General features: G+C 37.3%; 1 protein-coding gene across 7 annotated transcripts in view; it reads left to right on the top strand.

Annotated features, from left to right (window-relative positions):
• The window catches only part of Ppm1b (protein phosphatase, Mg2+/Mn2+ dependent 1B), a 76,107-nt gene that overhangs the window by 48,887 nt on the left and 3,551 nt on the right, over positions 1-23,669 (top strand). For 3 of the 7 annotated variants that reach the window (XM_050145979.1, XM_050145977.1, XM_050145978.1), the window contains exons 3-5: positions 4,339-4,456; positions 7,631-7,742; positions 8,296-8,353. In XM_050145979.1, coding sequence (XP_050001936.1) covers positions 4,339-4,456; positions 7,631-7,742; positions 8,296-8,353 — 288 coding nt within the window. Of the gene's footprint in view, positions 1-4,338; positions 4,457-7,630; positions 7,743-8,295; positions 8,354-17,535; positions 18,570-19,359; positions 21,088-23,669 lie in introns of those variants that run through there. The other 4 variants (XM_050145980.1, XM_050145975.1, XM_050145981.1 and 1 more) reach the window with 4 other exon arrangements.

Below are 23,669 nucleotides of genomic sequence, written 5' to 3'. Positions count from 1 at the left end.
TGGAACTAGCTCTTGTAGACCAGGCTGGCCTCGAACTTACAGAGATCCGTCTGCCTCTGCCTCCCGAGTGCTGGGATTAAACGCGTGCGCCACCGCCGCTCGGCCATACATACATATGTTTAATTCCATGGAAAACAGATGTTTAGTCAGTGTTGCTTGCTTTAATAGGAGAGCCAAAGAAGATCCAGTTAAGTACAGTTTTCCCCCAGGAGATTGAGATGAAGTCCGTGTTTCTATATTGAGTATGCCTTTTAATAGCACACACACTTGTGTATGGTAACTAATAAAGCCTTGAAAGACTGTGGTAATAATCTTTGTCAGAATTACAGTATTACAGAGTTACTGGTTTCCGTGAGTCTGTGTTGTCTTTGCACTTAACTTGTATTTTAGGCCTGTTAATTTTTACAGCAGCCATTAGAGTTGTTAATGATAAATCATCTTTTAGGTTGCCATGTAGCAATGTTGTGTTAGATTATGACTTTGTCAGATATTATACTGTTTAAATTATCCCTAAGAAAACAGGCTTCAGTAAGGCAGTGGTGACACACACCTTTAATCCTGGTACCCGGGAGGCAGAGGCAGGTGGATCTTTGTGTGTTTGAGGCCAGCCTGGTATATACAACAAGTTTCAGAATGGCCAGGCTACAGAGAAATCCTGTCTAGAAAAATAACAAAAAACAAGGGCTTGCTTTTTTAAAGATAGTGTTTCTCTGTGTAACAACCCTAGCTGTCTTGAAACTAGCTCTCTAGACCAAGCTGGCCTAGAACTCATAGAGATCCACCTGCCTCTCTTTGCCTCCCGAGTGCTGGGATTAAAAGTATGCACCACTACTAACCAATCGAGGGCTATTTTGCTGCTCATCATGGTGTTTATTGCCAACTGACTGAGATTTCTTAAAGTATATAACTGCTATTTGTGTGACATTTTATGATTTATAGGTCATATGTATTTAATGTTTATAGTAATTGGGCAAAGAAAGTTTGTAGTTTACAAGGAAAGAAATGGAAGTTGACATGAAAAAATAGTTGTTAGTTGTACAGTTAAACATTAACAGTTAAGACTTGATTTTATATTTTCTGACTTTATTTTTAGAAGTGATTATCAACTTGATTCTATGTATATGTGCATTTTGGTGAATGTTATTCACCAAAGGTCTGAAAAATTGTTCTCTGATGTAGTGGGGGGATTTTTCCCCAGTTATAAGATTAGCTGCTAACAGCTGGCTGTATTATTTCCATGTAGTAAACATGTATTTCTGTTTACTAATATACATGTACAAACATAAAAATAGTTTTTTTACTGTATTTTATAGAAATGGAACATGATATGCTTCTTGCTTTAACTTGCATTATAAAAATCAATATTCCTTGATATTCTAAGATACTTGATTTTCTTAAATTCAGTTATATACTGGAGCTTACATAAGTTATATACAGAAACTTATTTAATACATGGACTAGATCTAGTCATGGGATAAAATTTAGGAAGGTGTCTTTGAAAGTTAGTGTCACTCTGATTTATTCCTACAACATGGAAAATGTACTTTATCCCCAAAATGTTTTAGTTCTAAACTCACTTTAACTCTAAACCTTTTCCGGTGTAATTTGTGAAAAATATCTTCATTTAAAAAGGCAAAATATTTTAAACATAAAATATTGGAGTGGATTGTGGTTAGCAATTTCTTTTAAAAATGTCTTGTGTGTGTGTGTGTGTGTGTGTGTGTGTGTGTGTGTTTGCACATGTGCCGCCGCAAATGGAAGTGTATGGGGAACTTGTATTAATTGGTTCTCACCTTCCATGTGATTCTGGAGCTCCAACGGAACTTTATCTGCTGAGTTGTCTGACTAGCCCTGGTTGGCTGTTTTAAGAAGAGAGAATCGATCATGAAAGTACAGTTTACATAAATCCAGTACAGCTTAGTGGGGCAGATTTCAGCTTTCTTCATATCTTGTTCTAGTGCCTGAGTATTTTTTCACAGTTCCACCTTAGCCCAGATTGGTTGTTACCAGTTTCAAGTATTATATGATTACATTCAAACTATGAATCTACATGTCCCAGTAAGATATTACATATTATAATGTATTTTTACTTCATTCTTTTGAAAATGCACTTGCTACTGAGACTCTGTTCCTGTTGTATATTACACAACCTCTCAAATTTTGGGAACATTGAACATAACTCTGCCTTATTTTCTATATAACACTGGTTGTTATTATTACTATTATGAAGACTTGCTTTTATTGTAACATTGTCCCATACTATCACATATGCTGTGTGGAGACATACTTCTGAACTCTCCTTTGTATTCATTCAACATGCAGCTTCAGAACCAACCAAATATGTCAAAATCTCTTTACCTAAATTCAGATACCGTTCTTTATAGTAGGGCAATGCCTTCTTTGACATAATTTGTTAGCTATTAATGCTTAGATTCTTCAGTGTATATTATAGCTATCTACTGAAGTATAAAAGAAAGGGTATTGAAATAAATAGCTAATATTTTGTTCTTAATTTTTAGAGAAACAAATTTCAACCTTGAGTTTAATGAAAACTGTTGATTATGTAATCAAATAACTATGGTTTGTCTCTAATAAACAGGGAAAACAGGAAGGTTCTTTTTCAGTTGCTGTGAAACACTTGTGCTTTGTGTTTAGGAAGAGTCCTCTTTCCCTGGAAATATAACAGCATTGAAATCACACATGGGAACTAAGTGTAAATTAATTTTTATAATTGATAGGGTCTATATTTTATAATTTATAAGGATCAAGTGGAGTTTTTATAGATAGCATATTGATTAGGAATTGTTTAATAATGTTTTTGGTGTTACAAAAAGAAATGGTTAAAAGATACTATTATTGTTAAGTGTCTGCCAACCCGTCTGTGTGTCTATAAAATTGTTCAAAAAATCATAGCGATGTTTGATGTTTTCATTATCTACTGTATAGATTTTTTTAGATTAAAAAATTTTGCTTTAACTATACTCATACGATACACTTATGTGTGTAATCATAACCAAATGTATCTAATAGTAAGTCATAAAAGTTGGTGGGTTTTGTTGAGTAATGAAATTTGGGTAGTGTCAGAGTTCTGGTTTTTCAGACACTTTAGCAGCTGGTTATATATTTCTGATGGGTTTTTCTACCAAAGCTCAGGAGTCTGTAGAGAGACTGTGACATCTGGAGAAGACCTCTTACCCCTTCAAACTTATTGGAGCTTGAAAGAAAGAATTTGCTAGGCTTAGTTGCACATTTCTGTTAACTCAGTAGAAGTAGATGCAGGGAAAGCTTGAGTTTCATGGCCAATTCAGACTATATAACATAGTGACAGCATCTCAGGAATAAAGACAAAAAACACTGTCATCGATGGAAAAAGTCTAACTGCAGTTTTATATGTTGAGATACTCATTATATACCTAAAGAAAAGGTAGAAAAATTTTTTTTTTAATTTATTGCCCAGTCATGGCACTTTAAGAATGTATTTTGTACTTCCATTTTAATATAATTTTTAAGGTCATAATTAAAAGGAGTAAAATTTATTCTTATATAAAACAAACTTTTTCCTGCTTTCTAAACACCTTGGGATTAAAAGTTGCCCCTATTGACTCAGGTGGCACATGCCTGCAGTCAAACATTTGCTAGGCTGAGGCAGGAGGATTGCACATTTAAAGTAAGCTTTGACACCTTATCTCTAAAACAGAATAAAAGCAAAAAACCCGGTTGCCCAGGTGTTCATATCCCATTGTTTGATGTGACTTAAGAATATTAAAGTAATGAATTTTTCTTGCATGCAACGCCCACCAGTTTTTTACATTTTCATTTTTTACATTTCATTATAGTAGGTGTGTGTATGCATGAGTGTGCAGTGCATATGTGGAAGTCAAAGGGATAGCTTTTGGGAGTTGATTCCTTTTATGATGTAGCGTCTTGAGTTTTATGATAATCAGATTTTCAGCAAAGTTGAATAGAGTTGTATTATATTGATTAGCATGAATTTTTCCAAATGTTTAAGAGGTTGTTTTAGGCTTAAGCCACTTCTAGGATTATGCAATTTTGAATGAAAAACAGTGTAGAAGATGTAATAGGTGTAAAGTTGTCTTCATTTCTCAGGATGTGATCTGGTGGGTAAAAATAGTTACACAGAATTAAAATCCAAGAATAACTATATTTATAGTCATACCTAGACACCGTGTTCCTTATGGTTCTATTTTAAGCCTTTGCAATAAGATTATCTAAGGTATACATTCTGGGTGGCTAAATAAATCTTAACTGCTTAAAGTAACTCTGGAACTAAATAATAGCCAATTGTTAAAACATAGAAAACTTTGCCTTTTCTTTCAGGGAAGTCGGGATAACATGAGTATTGTATTAGTTTGCTTTTCAAACGCCCCCAAGGTCTCAGATGAAGCAGTGAAGAGAGATTCAGAGTTGGATGAACACTTGGAGTCACGGGTTGAAGGTAAGGTGGTTTTTTTGTTGTTGTTGTTGTTTTTGTTTTTTTTCCCCAGTTCAGAAGGAAAGAAAGAATATTCTCCATTATCAGATGATTCTTTTAAATTTTTCTCAGTATTTAAATTTTCTCAGTATATTAAAATGTACTTCAAAAATAAATATCCATCTGCCTAAGATATGCTGTCTTAGATCAGTATCAATGTGAGGAGAAAGGGGTTTCTCCCTCCTTGAAAGATGTTTTAGGGTGGAGGTCAGTGTACAATTTCTTAATGCAGTTGCCAGGTAGTAGCGGTGGTTTGGAACAAAATGATACTTGTAGAAGGAATGAAACTGGTTGATAATGTAGCAGCCTGCAGTGGTTTTTATGTGACTTGTGGCAGTGTTATAGATAGTGATGGTAGTGTTACTGGCACATGAGTTTGAGATCAGGGCACCACTTTACTTACATCTTAATGCTCATGACTATACCACAACAAAAATTGCCTGGTCCAAAACATTAGCAGTGGCATCTAACTTACCTGACACTAAAAATGCCTGAGATCAACAATTTAAAGAAGAAAAGATATATTTTAGTTTAGTTTCAAGCGTTTTGGCCCATGGTTACTGGCTCCATCGAACCTGAATGAAGCAAGAAAGTAGGAACATCTGTCGTTGACTAAGCGGGCAGGGATGCTGGTGTACCACGGGGAAGATTTATCCTTCAAAAGCAAGCTCTAAAGTGACCTGCTTCCTCCAGCTAGGCATCACTTTGTGATAATCCACTTACTTCTTAGTCAATTGGATCCTTATAATTCAGTCAGCTTTTAATAGTGTCACCAGCTAGGGACTAAGCCTTAAGCAGCCTTGTACCAGTAAACATCTTGCCTGTAGGAGTGTAAAGCAGTGTAACTAAGTGAAGGATTTAAAAAGTAACAGTGATGTTACAACTAAAAGATGAATAGGATTGGCAGCAAAAGCATTCAGGAGTCTAAAGACCTGGTTACAGGCAGTTTTTTTGATTGAAACTTAGAAGTAAGGGAGTCATGGTGGAATTAAAGGGGAAGAAGTGGATTCTAAGGCCAGAATCTTATTGAGGCTTGGTAAAGGTTGGTATTTTGTATCTTGAGAGGCTGCTTAGGACACTTTTTGTTGTTGTTGTTGTTGTTTCCCGAGACAGGGTTTCTCCGTAGCTTTTGGAGCCTGTCCTGGAACTAGCTCTGTAGACCAGGCTGGCCTCGAACTTACAGAGATCCGTCTGCCTCTGCCTCCCGAGTGCGGGGATTAAAGGCGTGCGCCCGGCTAGGACACTGGTTTCTTATGTTAAAGGTAGTACCCACATGCAGGCACATATAGTTAAGATAGATAAAATAGGCTAGAGAGATGGCTCGTGCAGTTAAGAGCACTTGCTGTTCTTACAGAGGATCTGGGTTCAACTTCCAGTACCCATGAGGTAACTTACAGCTTCCAGTAGCTCCAGTTCCAGGGAATCTGGCACACATGTGGACAGTAGGCATGCATGTGGTGCACATCCATACATACAGATGCAGGCAAGATGCTCATACATGTACAATAAAAATCTTTTGGGGGGGGGGCGGTTGAGACAGGTTTTCCTCTGTGTAGCCCTGGGTGTCCTGACACTCTCTGTAGATGAGTCTGGCCTCAGATTCACAGAGATCCACCTTCCTTTGCCTCTCAAACGCTGGTATTAAAGGTGTGCGCCAGCACTGCCCAGCTACAATAAAAATCTTTGAAATTTAAAGATTCTTTTAAAAGTGATTTACTGGAGCTAGGAGTGTCACTCAGTGCTATAGTGCTTACCTCGTATGTGGATAGCTTGGTTAGATCATTGTCTCTGATGAAAAAGAGGCTTTCTTAGACTGTGATCCCATTACTGGGAACAGAGGCAGGAGGATTTATCTGGAGTTTGAGGACAGATTGAGCTATATAAGCAAGACTGTCTTGGGGTGGAGCAGGGAGCTGGGGAGGTTGGAGTGGGATTGAGAGAATGGGGTCAGCAGTTATAGCATTTGCTGCACAAGGGGCAAGCATGAAGATGGAGCTCAGCTGAGGCTGGGCGGGTGTGTCAGCCCACCAGAAGAGGACAGGGACCTCACATACAAGCTAGCTACCTGCTGGCTCTGGGCTCAACCTCTCCACCTGCTCTCACCCCCCCACTCCCTCCTAAAACTACAAAGTCTTCATTTTAGATACATGCCTCCACACATATAAACATGCACATGTATGCATACACACGTTTCTTTTTTGTAAGTTACATATAAAAATGAAGAACGTACAGTTGTTTTGCAAGTACTATGATTCATTTTCTTTAAATTGCTATAGAACATAAGTACTTAAGATGCTTTAAAATTTCTTTTTCTCAGGATTGTTATGCAACCATTGTTTTTGTTTGCCTATAATGACTTTAGACAGTCTCACTGTAACTGCCTTCACTAACTCTGGCTGAGCTTGAACTCATTTTGTAGCCCAGGCCATTCTAATTCTCTTGCCTCTGCCTCTTGACTGCTGGGATTTCAGGCATGTGCCACAGTGCTCAGCTTACCTTTTGCAGCTTATATTATTTTCACATAAAATCAAGAAAATTCTCAGCTGGAAAAATTGCTTATTTGGTTAAGTGCCTATCACAAAAGCATAAGGATGTGATTTCAGATCCTCAGCACCCATGTAAAAGTCAGTTGTGGTGCTGCATCCCCAGCAGTAGAGGGACAGAGGACAAAGCTGTAGGTCCACTGAGAGACCCTGGCTTATAAAATAAGGTAGAGAGTAATCAAGGAGGAAACTGGACACTGACCTTTAGCTGCTCTTTGCCATGCACATATGCTACAGTGTTCGTTCATGAGTTACTATGTTTGTGAGAATTATTTTTATTGGGTATAAACCATTTCATTGACTGTATCATTGACATTTTTCTTTGCTCCCCCCCTCCCCCACCCCCAGCAGCAACCCTGGCTGTCCTGGACCTCTTATCTGTAGATCAGGCTGGCCTTGAACTCACAGGGATCTGCCTGCCTCTGCCTCCCCAAGAGCTGTCCTTAAAGACGCGTGTTGCCACCGCCTAGCTGCTGACGTTTTTTTTCCCTGCCCTCTTATTGAACATTTAGTTCTAATTTGTATTTTATGAAAATATCTTAGCGTGAACATGTGTATGTCAATGACTTTTTATGTCCTGTTCCTAAATTTACAGAAATTATGGAGAAGTCTGGGGAGGAAGGAATGCCTGATCTTGCCCATGTTATGCGCATTTTGTCTGCAGAAAACATCCCAAATTTACCTCCTGGAGGAGGACTTGCTGGCAAGTAAGTAAAACAAAAAGAGCTAATTTTAAACTTATTTTAAATTAGTAATTAAATCATTTTGACTAAAAAAATCAGAAGTAGATCACTTATATAAAGGTGAAACACTTCATCTGAAAAGATGGGCTGTATGCAGGGATGGGCTGGGCATTCTTCATGTGTCAGCACAAGCTTGGCAAAATTGGTTCTCTCCTGACATCATGTGAGCTCCAGCTACTGAACTCACATCACTAGGCTTGGTAGAGAACACTTTTACCCACTGAGCCTGAGCCATCTCACCAGCCCAGGAGGTTTTTTTGTTTGTTTGTTTGTTTTTAAGAAATATATTCTTTGAAGACAAGTTTTTTGCTTAATAAGAACGAACAGAGTTTATAAAATCAAAAATTATGAGTGACTGGGTTGGTGGCACATGCCTTTAATCCCAGCAGCGCTTTACTCCCAGAGGCTGAGGCGGGCAGATCTCTGAGTTCAAGGCCAGCCTGGTCTACAGAAAGTTCCAGGACAGTCAAGACTACATGATCTTAAAATTATACATAATAAAAACATATCTTTTTAGGCGCAATGTTATTGAAGCTGTTTATAGTAGACTGAATCCACACAGAGACAGTGATGGGGTAAGTTGTAGTTTATTTCTTGATGATTTAAAGTAGTTTTATAATATAAATGTTAAATATGACTAATTCACATAGTGATGTTTCTGTAATAACTGACTACTATTTGCCCTTTTAAGGAGTCACTTGAAGTTTTAGAGAATGTATTAGAGACATAAGCACTGTTTTGTAGATAGCTTTGTTGTCAGTTTAGCTTTTCAGGAAACCTTTTTTGTTTGGCTATCTCTGTTTTCTTCCTTTGTCTGCCTTTCTTCATCTTCCTCTCTCATGCCTTCATTTTGAGGCAAGAATGTGCTTTCAAATAACTAATATTTTTCAGCTACCAGCAGCAGAGGTTAGTAAGTTACTCTCTCAGTGGCCATGTGTGTCCCAGTGAGATTGTGACGCTCTTTTGCACAGTAGCCATGCATTGTGGCTGTGTGAATGAAGAGCTGAGCTCCACTCCTTCCTTCACCTCTTACCCCGCTGACCCTGAAATGATGAGCTGTAGCTTGCCCCTTTACATACCTTTTAATACTCAGGCAGAAGAGGAAACAGTCCCCCTGATTTTAGTTGGACCTAGCTTTAAAGCTAATCAGATATATTTTGTGATTGGCTTTTCAAGTTTGGGGGTATCTAAAAATAAACGATATGTTTTAATATGTATATTTCAAAGCTTTAAGGGAGCCATACTTGGTAAAGAAATTTCTTGAGAAGAAATAGACTCACCTATGTTTGCAGGCTCAGTTGACTTGGTAGATAGAGTAGCCAGTACATAGAATTTTTTTCCATTGCATCGTTTTCCTAGGATTCATTGCATAAATACAATTTCTTAATAAGTATAATATCAAGTGTAGTAGCATGATGACACCTTTAATCCCAGCACTCAGGAGGCAGAGGAAGGTGGATCTCTGTGAGTTCGAGGCCAGCCAGAGGTACATCAGGTAGTGAGGCTCTATATCCAAACAAAACCAAAACGAGTCATAATAAAATGTTTCACTGTTAATGAAATTTCAGTGAGTTGAATAAAATTGACATTGTTTTAACAACACTTACTCTATTGTAGTGACTCTTATTCTTTCTTTTGTAACCCATTCCTACTTCAAAGTATTAAAGGATTAGATTCATAACTTTGAGCCTTAATATAAAAATACAGATGTGAAAACTTCAGGGAAAGTTGAGACAGATATGTAAAGGAAAGTTTGCCGTACATCTGAAAGATGCCAGCTATGTTGTAGGTGTTGTAGCATCACTACTGTCAGCAGTAATCCTTCAGAATGTAGTCAGTCACCGTTAGCTATGGACACGCTCCCATTTCCTCAGGTATTTCAGAATGTAGCTTTGGTGAGCAATCCTTTAAAAATAAGACAGCCTGCTGAATTTCCTAATTTCTCAAGAAGTCTTTTTACTCCAAACACAAGTTGAAAATGCTTACTATCTCTACATTTTTTAACATATAGCAGAGGTGACTTGAATTTTTTAAAGAGTAAATGATTACACATGATAGCTACTTCAAAGTGAATAAGTAAGCCACAGAACCTTGAGATTAAGGGTAAAATATTTGCCTTTAGTAAGGTTCTGTATGGCTGCATAGATTGAGGATTACATGATTTTGTATAAGCTTTCTATTGATCTTAACAAATTAAACCCTGTCGGACAAACATAGTGAATTGATGGAGGGAGAAACATTATCCTATACACCTATTCATACTGTTTACCTTATACTTACACTCATGTAAGTAAATAAAAAAGGTATGTCTTGTAGTTCGTAAAAAAGGCACAATACAGAATTTGATAGGCTGGGGCTGTAACCCTGGGGGAGAGCATTTGCTTAGTACATGTTAGGCTCTAAGTTCAGTGCCCAGCACCCAAGTAATTTGATAAGGGGATATAAATATATATCCATCTGAAGAGACAAGATGAGGAAGGTGGCGTTTCTAATGGAGGAGAAAGACAGGATCAAAGTGTAAGGTTTTGGGGGATGGGAGGCAGTAGTTGGTGTGGTGTTTGTGGCTCTGACTTGCTAGAATAGAGAACAGCTATGGTGAGAAATAATGAAAATGGTTTCAGAGCTATTATCAAGACAGTGGCCTTGTGAATTGTCAAGTGAAGAACCATACTATTTATTAGGATTCAAGTATGATAGACTAAAACCATACCTGTAAACACTCCATTCCCTGCTGGGGATTGAATTTAGGACCTTATACATGCTAGGCACATATTCTAATCCTGAGCCCTGGCCCATCTGTGGCAGTTCTGTCACTTTAACATTTATAGTAGTAAATGGTAGATGCTAGAAGTCAAATAGTTGTGAAATAATTGTACAGACCAAATAATGAGTCTAAATTCATTATTAGTAGATACTAGATTAGAGAAATCTACTCTTTCACTATAAAAATTGACTTTGCAGACTAGCATCCTGTTTTGGGAAGCATTATCACACTCTTTCAGAATAGTGCACACTATTGTCGAGCAAGTAGCCACTGAGAGACATGTACTGGAAAAGCAGAGAAGCAAAGGAATGATGAAAATCTAAGTAAGCATTTAATTACTTCCTAGTACTGAAACTGATGAATTCCAGTCAGCAGATTGACACAGTTGTGAGCCCTCCACAGACAGATAGAGAAACTGTGTTTACAGGAGACAGAGGAGCAAGAGTGTGGTAGAAATTCAGAAGAGAGTATTCAAAATTATTTTAAAGGGGAAGGTTTTTTTTAGGATATTAAAAAATTGGAGTTAAAGTTATTCACAGTTAAGACAGTTTTTTAACTTACAAATAATTGCTTTCAACCAGATAGAATTGTTCCTTTTCTAAATACTTTTAAATAGTACCATTAGAAATCAGCATTCATTCTTTTTTTTTTTTCTATATTTAGGGCTGTTTGGTTTGTTTGTTTCTATACTTGTTTGCATCAAGGTCTCCTGTAGCCCACGCTGGCCTCAGATGTTTAGTTTAGGCCACGCTTGAACTCCTAATCTTTCTACCTGCCCCCTTCAAGTGCTAGGACTATATAGGCATGTACAACCATACCTTATTCTCACATTTTTCCTTATGTTTTATGTTTAAAATAAAAAATTGAGATAACTAAAAAATTGTGATAGTGAGTATATGCTGAAAAGTCCAGTTGGAAATCAGCCAGGGATTTAATAATTTAAAGATACCCCGAAAATGTGAGGAGGGCTTAAATGACTCTTAGGTTGTTTGCTAGCAGTGTTCTTTTAGTTCAGAGTTTTAGGGCATCTTCAGTCTTACTAGTACAAGCAGTACTGATGAGTTCCTCACTGAAAAACAAAAAAGTTGTCAAAGACTCTTTTCAGGGACTGTTGAGCAAGGGGTCCATAAATACCCAGACAGTTTTGAAAATGTCCATGTGTGTATTCTTTATTAACAAATTTATCTGTGATTTTCTTTAGTTTTTTTAAAGGATTCCCCCCCCCCGCCCCCGAGTAATTGCCTAAAGGATTTTGGCCATTATACCATAACATCTGGGAGCAAAACTATGTTTTGCCGTAAGTTGTTCTCAATGTAGCCAGGCCTGTGGTTATACCCTTCCTCTTTTTCTGAAATGTTCATCATGAGATCTGGGACTTAGTCTCGTTTATTTTGGCTCTAACCCCAGCACCCATAGCAGTCAGTAAAGAAAGTTCAGTACAGGCTTGTTAGGAGGGGTAGATGTAGATCAGCTGTAGATGCAAACCCCTAAACTCAGTCTCCAGCATAATAAGTAAATAGTAAATAATGCAAACCCTTCTTGACTAGGACAGAGTCTTGTTCATGTCGAATAGTTGGTCTAGTATTCTTTAAAAACCTTAAAAAGTGAGTCTGGATAAATGACTTATTTGGTTTACCGTAAGAGTCTGAGGACCTAAGTTTGATTCATGGGATGGATGAACATTAAAAATGGAGTGGAATTGGAGACCAGAGCATTCCTGGAGCTTGCTAGCCAATCAGTGAGCTCCATGTTCACTGAGAGATGAAAAGGCTTGCATGCAAGTAGGGGGCAGAGTCTAGTATCTTCCTCAGTCATGTACATGCATAGATACAAAAAAAAAAAAAAAACCAAAACCATAAATACTGAGATAATAATTGCTAGGTGGGTAGCTTAGTTGATAAAGTGATTGTCGCGGAAGCAGAAAGACCTGAGTTCAACCCCCAAAATCCATGTAAAAGTCCAGGCATGTGGTATTTGCTTGTAACCCAGCACTGGGGAGCTGGAGATGAGATGACTGCATCTCACTGGCCTACCAGCCTAGCATAACCTGTGATCCTCGGTCCAAGTAACATACTTTCTTAAAGAAAGTGACATCATCTGAGGAATGACACTAGAAGTTGACCTCTGTCCTGTTCACACCTACAACAAAAGCTTGCTGGGCTGGAGAGATAGTTTGGCTGTTAAAGGCGAGACTTAACCCTCAGAGATGGCTAATGACGTGATAGTCTATATTTTTTGTATATTGGCATGTGATGTGTGTTCTTGTTGATGTGGGTATGTGCAGTTATGCATGCATATGTGAACATGCTGCAGGCTAGGTAACTTTCCACAGTTGCTCTCCATCTTCACTGAACCTGAAGCTTATTAATTTGGTCTAGATTAGCTGACCAGTGAACTTGAGGGATTGTGTGTGTGTGTGTGTGTGTGTGTGTGTGTGTGTGTGTGTGTGTGTGTAGGGAGAAAGGGAGGATATGAATGAATGAGAATGTAGACACGTAGAAGTCAATGTGTCCTCAGGTGTCCATGCTTGCCTTCCATGTTTGAGACAAACTCTTTATTTCTACTCTGTGTATGCTACACCAGGTGGCCTGTAAGCTTCCAGCAAGTCTCCTATCTTTGCCTTCTATCTCCCTAGGTACATTGGTCTTGTGCTTTTATGTCGGTTCTGGGGATCATAATTCAGGATGACAGGCTCTGCAGCAAGTGCCTTTACCTAACACTGAGCCATCTCAGCAGCCTACTAGTTAATCTTTTCAACGCTAAGTTTTCATTGCCCTATTTGTTCTTTACCTGATTTACTTTATATTCTTACGTTTTATTTGGTATTGCTATGGGGGGTTGTGTATGAATGTGTTATGTGTGTGGAATTCTAGAGGAGGCCGTCAGGTGGTCACTCCCCCACTTTATTCCTTTGAAACAGGGTTTCTTAATGAATCCATCACCAGGTTGGTAGACAGCAAGCCTCAGTGATTCTCCTGTCTCACAGCAGTGGGGTTATAGGCATGCACACAGCCACACCCGTCTCTTCTGTGCATTCTGGGGTCTGAATTCAGGTCCTCAGTCTTGAGCAGCTAGTGCCAAGGATGTGTTTTGTATAAATTACTTGATTGTTAAACTATGTTGGTCTAGATGACAGAGCCATTAAGGGAAGTTAATTCTTGTGGTCACTGTGTCTTACATTTTTTGCATAAAGTTTTTATAAAGGTTTATTGTTATGCATGCAAGTGTTTTTGTCTGTATATTAAGTGCACAATGAGATTCAGTGTCTGAAGACAGAATGGGGGTCAGAGCCTCTGAAACTGGAGCTGCAGATGGTTGTGAGCTGTGTGTAGGTGCTAGGAACTTAATCCCTCTGTGGGAGCAGCAGTCACTTTTAACTGCTGAACCATCCCTTCAGATTCCTGTAAATTATACATTTTTTTTTAATTTAAACCATAGCTGTTTTACCTGTATGCATGTCTTTGTCCACGTGTATGCCTGGTACCTGAGGAAGCCAAAAAAGACAGATACAGATATTTTGAGCTATCATATGGATGTTAGGAATCTAACCCAGGTCCTTTGGAAGAGGGGAAGAGCAGCCAGTTCTCTTTAACTGCTGAGCTATCTCTTCAGCCTCTTAAACATCCATTCTAAATAAGTATCTAGATACATGGGACATTTCTCATGCAAAACTTTTAATTCACAATAATGCATTCATTGGAGCATTCAGATTGATGTTAGTTATCTTGTCACAGGTCTGAACTCTGCACCTCATTAATACAAAGGACAGATCTCTTCATTTATAGAGTGTCAGTTAAACAGTATTATTTCAGAGAGTGCCTGTGAAGATGAAATGACCTTGTAAAGTTCTTAGCACAGATGTTGGATTTTCCCTCCTGAGTGGTGTCAATGATATAGAAAAGAGTATGAAAAAAATGTGCCTGCAAGGTGGAGTTAATTACTATAATAGGTACATTATAGCTGTACTCTGTGAACTTGAAAGTTCAAGTAAAGAAAGCACAACCTAGTTAATAGCTTCTTGTGATATGAGCAAGAGAGTTCCATACTAGTATTTTGAGAGCTATAATTGCTGGGGAAGATTTTTTAGTTGCCCATCACCTATTCCAAACAATGGGAAAATACAATTTCCTATAAAGTAACATGACTTTTAAATATGGTTAAATTTTTAAAATATGGTCATCATTTTAGTGTAATGACTTTGTGATGCCAGATATTATAAATAGTCCCCTTTTTTATTTAATGGTTTGGTTTAGTTATTTTTTAAGAGATGAATTACTCCTTTTCAAGGCAGGTTTGGTGTAGGCCTTTAATTCTAACACTCAGAAGGCAGAGGCAAGTGGGTCTCTGAGTTTGAAGCCAGTCTGGTCTACAGAGTGAGTTCCAGGACAGCCAGGGCTACACAAACCCTGTTTTGAAAATACAAAGGGGGCGGGGGGAGTAACTACTCTTGTAAAGCTGCCACTACTGTATTGGCATATTGCTTTTAGTGTAAAGGACGTACGGTAACTCACCACAATGGACTCACATAACAGCCTTACTCCAGTCCAACTTGAAGTAGGTTTAGTAGGCCATGACTATATGTCAGAGTTACAAAATAGGTTATAAAATACTTAGAGCCTCTGCTTCTCTGTATCTTGAAATAGAGCTTTGGTGTCTATATAATTTAAAGGCCTTGTGTGTGATTGTACAGTGAAGTCTGGCTAGTTATTCTTCATGTATATCATTGCCCATTTGAAGTAGGTATTAATGTCCTACAATTTATTTTAAAAATAATAAGGAAGCCTTTTGTTTATTACGGATGGATGGGCGGGCTTTTGATGCACCTTTAAATGGAACATTTCTTTTTTGAAGATCAGATTAAAACTGACAGTGATTGGAAACGCAGTTACCTCAATCATAGCTCTTCCTGAATGCAGTCAGATGAGGAGCCTGAGGGGAGTACATCTTTTAGCAGTAGAAGGGGGAAGGGAAATATGTAAGAAAATCTTAGCAGAGAACTCATTCTGCAGAAGTAGTTAATTTGATAGTTAATAATATGCATATAGAAAATATAGGAAAATTGAAAGAAAGCATAATCCACCACCCTTTATCCTGTCATTGTATCATCATGCTTATCTTTCTAAGCACTTTATTTTATTTCATGAAAATGGGTGCTTTGCTGCATATTTGTCTGCATCACTTATGTTCCTGGTGCCCAGGGATCCGAAGAGGGTTTCGATTTTCCTGGGACTGGGGTTACAGACAATTGTGAGCAGTCACATGGATTCTGGGAATTGACCTGTGTCCTCTGGATGAGCCACTAGTGTTCTTAAGCACTGAGCCATCTCTCTCACCTCTTTCTCAGCACTTTAAATATGTGAAAATGAACAACCCAAAACACATAAGAATACATACTCATTTTTTTTTTTTGCCATGAGGACGGTTTTTTTTAAGCACATGGGTCCTTTCTCTACCTTTTCTCATGAACACTACAATTTTTAATATGTGGATTTATTAATGTTAGGTCTCCAAGGGTAGTTAAGACTGTATCTTAGAGTTTCCATCAATAACCTTTTTAAAATTTTTCCTAACATTGGTGGTGATAACTTCCTAATAGGTTAAACATTGAAATGACAATGACTATTACAGATTTCAGTTATGCTCACATTTTGCTTTAGTTTCTTTGTATATCTTAATATCTGAAATATATACAGTATATATCAAGTCTTTTGTAACTAACCCTTTGAAAACAAGTTAAAGGCATCATAGTATTTTGCCTGTTTAGCATTTCAGGGCATTGCTTATTTTAGAACTGGAATGATTTTTATGTGGCAATAATACCATTATATCTAGGGAAATGAAATTTTATAGTTCCATAAAATGCCAAATCTAAATTTTCTTATTTGTTCCTGAAATAACTGTTGCTATTGTTTTCAAACAAGTCATGGTCATAATCAAGCTTATGGGTTTTATGTGCTTGACACTTTTGAGGAGCCTTTGCCAGCTTTCCTGTAGCCCAGCCTACTTTCTGAACTTGCATTACTGTTTTCTTATGGTTCCATTAGTGTTACTTTTCCCATCCCTCTTTTCTGGTACATACAAAGCCAGGGCAATTAGGTTTCTATTGCACGTTTTGGAAAGAGTGCATGATATGATTCATTCATGATGGTGTACATAAAAGGGGCACGTGTGTGAGACTCATGATGGTATACGTGAGGGACACATGTATGAGGCTGCCGTGATGGTGTGCATGACGGACACGTGTGAGGCTGCCGTGATGGTGTGCATGACGGACACGTGTGAGACTGTCATTGTGTCCAGGAGGGGCACGTGTGTGAGGCTGCCTTGTGTTCACTTCATCAGGTAATGAGATCCTTCTTTGCTAAGAAGACTGCTTAAGAATACTTAAGACTACTTAAGAGTAGTCATAATTTCAAAAACCTGTGGAATTTCCAGTATTAGGGTTTAAAATAATTTATCTAGAGGTGGCTTTATTAAAACACTGTATTTTAAAGCAAGTAAAAAAGTTTTTCAAAAGTTTTTTAAATCTCTAAAAGAATCCAGTTTAAATTTTTGTAGTTTTGCTTTGTATGTTTTCCTACCCGCCATTCAGCAGAAATGAAGACACTAGCATTCTGATGACTGCTCTTCTGTCCTTTGTCTCGCTTTCAAACACTGTGTCCCTTTGAACTAAGTCATTTAAGCCTGCAATTTTTTTAAAAGTAAGTTATTTTAGAAAATGTTTGTGTAAGAATTCTAAAAGCAAAGTTTCAGATTAAACTTCAAGTAGTAATTAGAATAAGACAAACTAGTTCATGGTAATTGACTAAAAATAACAATAACTTAATTACAAGTTTTTATTAATCTGCACAGGTAAGAACTGATACTTAATGAAAATGTTCGCTTAACTGTGTTGCTTATGGTAGAGAAAAATAGTGCTTTGTGTGATGTTATGAAATACATGTGATATCCTCGTTTGTCTACTGACGCTGGGGTCTTAAATCTTAAAAAAAGGCCTCCGATGAAGCAGAGGAAAGTGGATCACAGGGAAAATTGGTGGAAGCTCTCAGGCAAATGAGAATTAATCATAGGGGAAACTACCGACAACTTCTGGAGGAGATGCTGACTAGTTACAGGCTAGCTAAAGTAGAGGGAGAAGAAGGCCCGGCCGACCCGGCTGCTGCAGCTGCTGCTTCCAACAGTGACGCTGAAAACCCAGTGGCCATGCAGGAAAGACTCACTGAATCAGAAAGTGGTCTTGGTGAATTAGACAGCTGTAATGAAGATGCAGGGACAAGGATGAGTGGTGAAAAAATATGACCTTTTTTTGGGTAATATTTTTGTGATCTTGATTTGACAGTTTTTACTTAGGAAGTATAATGTGTGCATTTATATAACCATTTTGTTATTTGAATGTTGGAAAACTAGTTTTCTTATATTCCTATAGCCTTGTTTTTTTAAAGGCCTTTGCATACACATTTATGATAGTTTAAAATTGACTATTTAGAGTATTTTGAATTTAATGAAGTTATATATCATTTTGCATTGTATGTCAGAAATTAGGTTGCCATTATGAAAGTCGGCAGTTAATTCTTAATAACTAGGATTAGAAATTATTGATTGGAAAGACAACTATACATTGTGAAAAACTTGTTAATGTAGAATTACTGCTTATTTTATATATCATACATGCATAGTTAGCTTTGTAATACATTTGTGTTTAATTATTATTTTAGTTCTTGAAAAATGGCTGGTGCTGGCCTATAACTTTCAGAGTTGATAATTTTATGTGTTGTTTGATTTGTTTATATTTTACATCTCTGTAGTTTTATTTTTAGAAGTTGTTGAGATACTGGATGTGTGGTTATTTTTCCTTTCTCTGTATTCTTTATGAAACATTTTTAAAAGAACTATGTACTACTCATAGCTTTCATCTGTATATTCTGTATAGCTTACTACTATACATATAAAAATGTCTGTCAACCAAGTGTTTAGAATGAAATTATCAGTGTGAAGTCCAAATAAAGCATGTGATGTGGAATAATCTATGCATGTTGTACTTTGTTTAGTTTTTATTTATTTAACAGTCAGGTTCGGGATACTGGAAAACTAAAGTAAATTTATAACTATTAAATTCCGAACAATTTGGATTAGCTGTTATCAACGAAAGAGAAAAACATCTTAATTAAAAAATAGGTTTTGCTTACTTAAAAGTACCTCAGTTCTGCTGCCTTTTTCTGTGGTGTGGAACACTCATTTTCAAATAGTTTGGCACATGTAGCTGTTTAAGAAAGCTTTCCCATGAGCACATCAAAGGTTGTGACATTTTCCAGTTTCGTTATAAGTATTCATCAGGCATTAATTAGCAAATGTTCGAATCCTAAGCTGTTTTAAAAATAGATTTGAGTTTTGCCTTGGTTAAAATAGTTTAAATTACAAAATATTTTAAACAATTTTTTTTGCTATACATTAACTTAGGTTTTTATTCGATAGTTTATGTTTAAAGTTGCTCAAGGTACCATAATTTAAAAGTTTGGAATCTTCGCATGTAGCTGATATTTTGATGCATTTTTTTCCCAAGCCTGAATATTTTTAAAGTGTTTTTGAGAAAGGAAGCCATTAGGTGAAGAGGGGAGGGGACAAATCCCAACAGTTTTCTATATTCGATACACATGTATGCACACAGTATACATTACACACACACCTCTGCTAAAATGACCTTTTCTAATAAAGAAAGGAAGGTAATTTGTTCACCTAATTTGTTTTCTTTTGAAAGTCAGTCCACCCAGAGTGGTACAGGTACATAATAACAATATTCTTCCTTTTCTCTTCTTGTAGGGCGCTGGAGATCTAGAAGACCCATGATAGCCTTAGAAACCTTCTAAAATGCTTTTGATTCTGAAATTGGGGGAAAAACTTTTAATCACATTTTCTTCAGTACAAGGGGAAATATTCTTTGGATTCCCACTGTTTTGTGATATGAGCAGAACCCGTTAGCCCTTCCCATTATTTGTCCCATTTGTTCTTCCTGGTAATCCCCACGCAGAGCATTGCCTGCACTCTACAGTATTTCACAGCTCAGGCATCTGGTTACAACTGTAGTGAGGTTTTGGCCCTAGAAAACAACGGAATTGTTTTTACCACAAATAACAAATGTGCCCAAGGTGCATGGGAATATAGTGAGCTATACTCCGAAGATACATTATGGGTTTTTTTTTTTAAAGCAAAACAAAACACGACATATAAGCATATAAGAGTAAAGAATTGTAAGAAAAGTTCCAGTTTTTCAGTTCACCAAGTTGGAAGCTTTTTGTAGTTTTGTGGGTTTTAATTTCATTTGAGCAATTTACTATAGAATATGTATTTGTTACTGTTATTTAAATTTTTTCCAATTTCCTTGTATTACCAAACTGGGTTCTCCAATAATGTTCACTTTGTAACATTGCCTTGCTTCAAGATACGGTCTTTGGCAATAATATAAACTTTTACAAATTTTATGCATGTGTCTACTACATCCTTCAACTCTTTCTAGATCTTTTGAAACCACATGAATTAATTTATGACTATTTATAATTTGCTTTGTCATCTTAATGCTTCAAATTCTTCTAATTGATGAGATTTGCCTTTATAATGTAAATTGTGATTTTCCTTTTGTTTTACATGTGGGTTTCTATAGTTTTAATTTTTCAGCTTTTAAGATACAAGTTTTATGTAATTTGGTATAATGTTTAACTGTTATTTTAAAAATTTCAGAATATCACATTGAAATACTATAAATACATTTAAAAGCATCTATTTTAGATCTAAGGGAAATCTACAGAGATATTTTCATGGGTTCAGTAACCTTTCATTTTATAACATTGGGCACGGTACAGAGTGGCTGTCACATAAGGTACTTAAATTATTTAGTTCTATTTTTACAATAAGTTGGACTTCTTGGGATTTTTTCCCTCAGTTTTGCATGTATTAAATTCAGCCAGTGCTGAACATGAAGAGTAAATATTTATCAAAAAGAAGTTACCAGAGTTCAGAGAAGTGGTGAATGTATCCATTTGTACATGGTTTACATGTTGTGGATGCTTTGTAAACATTTTCCTCTCTGTTTAATTGTGTTTCAGCAAGTTGTAGTTGCCTTTGTGTGTAGTTAAAAATGAGTCATCATCTGGTCCTGTGCAAAATGGAATTCCTGGTATTTCTGTATTATTTTCCTGAGCTGTCTGGGAGCCACATATTTGCATACAGATGGCTTTCCTGACCACTTGAGTTCCTGTGCACCTGATTTTTGCTCTGAAAGGAATTACTGCCACAACATATTTTATTTATTCTTTAGATTTTAGCCTTGTAAGTTAAAGTGCTTTACATGATGGTGTTAAAAAGCTACTTGTCCCTTTATTGGGGTTTGGGGGTATTAAAAAATGGGGAATGAAGAACGCAAAATGGTTTGTTTAACCTTCCACTCTGCTCCGCCCCTGTCCTGAGAGTACCTGTCCAGAATGGTATTGTGATGTTTCATACGATGCAGTAACCAACTTGTTACTTAAATAAAGAATTGATTTTAAAACACTGTGACATACTACTCTTTGGTGTGATTTTCAAAAATAAAAGTGCAACTTTGGCTGTTTTAAATCCGTATCATTGGCATACTTGTGAAATCCTGATATGAACATAGATGAATGAAATCAGCCAGCACCAGGTAGGGCAGTACTAGTTAACTTATCTGCTCCAGACTACCTGCTAGTACCACTTGAGGGTAGTGGTCCTCGTGGTAGAAAGACTGTATATCCATGTTTAATGTTTACTCTTGTGAACTTTGTAGTCCAGTTATTTCTAAAGTTTGTCTCAGGGCCCATTTGTAACCTTAAATTTTAGATGTCACAAAGAACCTTTTGCTTTGTGGATTCTACTGGTGTTCATTGTGTTGGAATTTAAAGCGCACTTTATGTGGAACTATAAAACCCCTGTTAGTAGTAATAACATTGGTTTGTGATAATAACTTTCCAAGTAAACAAAGGAAGCGACATAAAAAGTGGCACCAGTTTATTTTTCAACATTGGGCTGGATTCTTCTCTCTGCTTTTGAAATGTCTTTTCTTTTGTGTGCTGCTGTCACATTCTGCTGTCTGTAGAAGCCTGGCAGTACACGGGTACTAGCTAGGAAAGAGACTGTGGAGGTGGAAGCCTTTCTGAGAAGACTCTGTGTGTTGTCAGTGTGAGGTCAGATTTCTATCTGTGCATGTTGGCCATTTAGAAAATACTGAATTGCATAATTTTTTGAATGCTGACATTTTTATTATGCAGTAGTTAAATTTATTTGCTAATATGATTGATTTTTTTTTAATCTTGGAAGTATTGAGAAGCTATCAAGCTCATGGTGTTGGAAAGAGTTTTCAGTATTTTAATTTTCTTTTGAAAGGTGACATTTTATCATTGGCAACAAATACTGTCAGTTGTTCTCCTAGAGCAACACGCTCGATTCGTTTACTGTAGAGAAAATGTCTCCTGGATAATCACAGCCTGTCAGTCATTCTTTGACATTAGCAGTGTGGTTTTGGGTTTTTTTCCCCCATGAAAGGTGGCTAGTTCAGTGCACAGCTCAAATAATAGTCCCTTAGAACCAGTGCTAATCACTTTATTTTACACAGGATTTTAAAGACGATGTACGCTTAAGGAGAGAAGTTACTTTTGTTTCGAGGTGGTCTTGATAGATAAATATATAGCTAGAATGGCCTCAGATTTAGGATCCCCTAAATTTACTGAAGGCAGCCAAATAGTGTTCAGTGAAAATTACATTGTAATTTTTACATAAGCTGAGGAATCCCTAGGTGTACCGAAATCTATTGTATTTAAGAGGTGGCCAGATGTAGTGGTCATTAACACTAGAATTTAAGCGATTTGACTTCCGTGCTTGTCTCCCCACCCTCCATATTTAACTTTAGATTAATACTTAGAAATATTCTTTCTTTGAATCCAAAAGAAAAGACTAGGTAATCGGTTTTGGTTCGTTTATTTGCTTTTGTTCAGCTGGGAATCGAACCCAAGGTCTTCAGCATGACAGGAAAGACTCATGCTTCCTAGCCCCCAAGGGGTCTGTTTTTGTTCCTTTTTGGTGATTTATGTCAGTGTGCTCTAGAAGTAAAGCTTAAGCTCTCCTTAATGTGTGCTCCATGGCTTCTTGTTCTCAACCCCAGAGTGCTTCTGTCTTTTCCTGTTTGGTCTCACAAAGCTCTGGCTGGCCTCAAACTCAGAGGTCCATCTCTTGAAAGGTAAATTAGAGGTGAATAAGACTAACTTTGAGAAGATGGAAATTAGGAGGTCGGTTGTCCTGAGGATTTTGGCAGATGAAACTAAATGATTTATAAGAAAGGACACCTGGAAAAAGCACTTGCCTTGGTGCTTAGTGGTGATGGGATTGTACATGGAAGGTGGAAAAGAAAAGTGGGCTTCATTCAGGTTTTTTTTTTGTTCGTTTTTTTCTTTGTTTGGTTTGGTTTGGTTTGGTCCCTTCCTCCTCCCGAGACAGGGTTACTCTGTGTAGCTCTGACTGTCCTGGAACTCACTATGTAGACCACCAGGCTGGCCTTGAACTTGGAGAGATCCACCTGCTTCTGACTCCTTCACTCTTTGAGTGCTGGGATTTCAGGTGTGTGCCATCACTATGTGTAAAAGTGGTGTTCTTAAAAGAGATCATCGTTGCTGTCACTGCTTGGCTTGGCAGCGCACACTGGTGTTGAGGAGTAGGAGGCAAAAAGGATTACAGGTTTGAAGAGAGCTTGAGCTACATAGTTGAGAAACCCTGTCTCAAGCACAAAACCGTCCCTTCCCTACAGATCCACCCACCATGTTTTGTTTTGGGTGTGTTATGAAGAGGAAATTGTGTTTCCTAGCCTCAGGTTTAAACTTAACCTGTTAAGTTTCTTCTATATCCCCCTCTTTGAGAAAGAGTTGTTAACAAGCATAGTATTCAGTTTTGTGACTGTACTGTTCAAGTATTGGTTATTTGCAAATCCCAGATTGTACTGCACCAGGCATCCTGCATGTGCTCTGGGCATGTGGTAATACTGCTTATTCTAGAAATAAGGTGACTTAATGATTGGGTCATTAAGGATTCATATTTCCAAGTTGGTGTTTCCAATCCGTCCCATTCTATCC

This window comes from Alexandromys fortis, unplaced genomic scaffold (genome assembly GCF_014885135.2).
Source record: "Alexandromys fortis isolate MF-2015 unplaced genomic scaffold, M_Fortis_MF-2015_v1.1 scaffold_42, whole genome shotgun sequence".
Lineage (NCBI taxonomy): Eukaryota > Metazoa > Chordata > Mammalia > Rodentia > Cricetidae > Alexandromys > Alexandromys fortis.
This window is presented reverse-complemented; position numbering and strand designations above follow the sequence as displayed.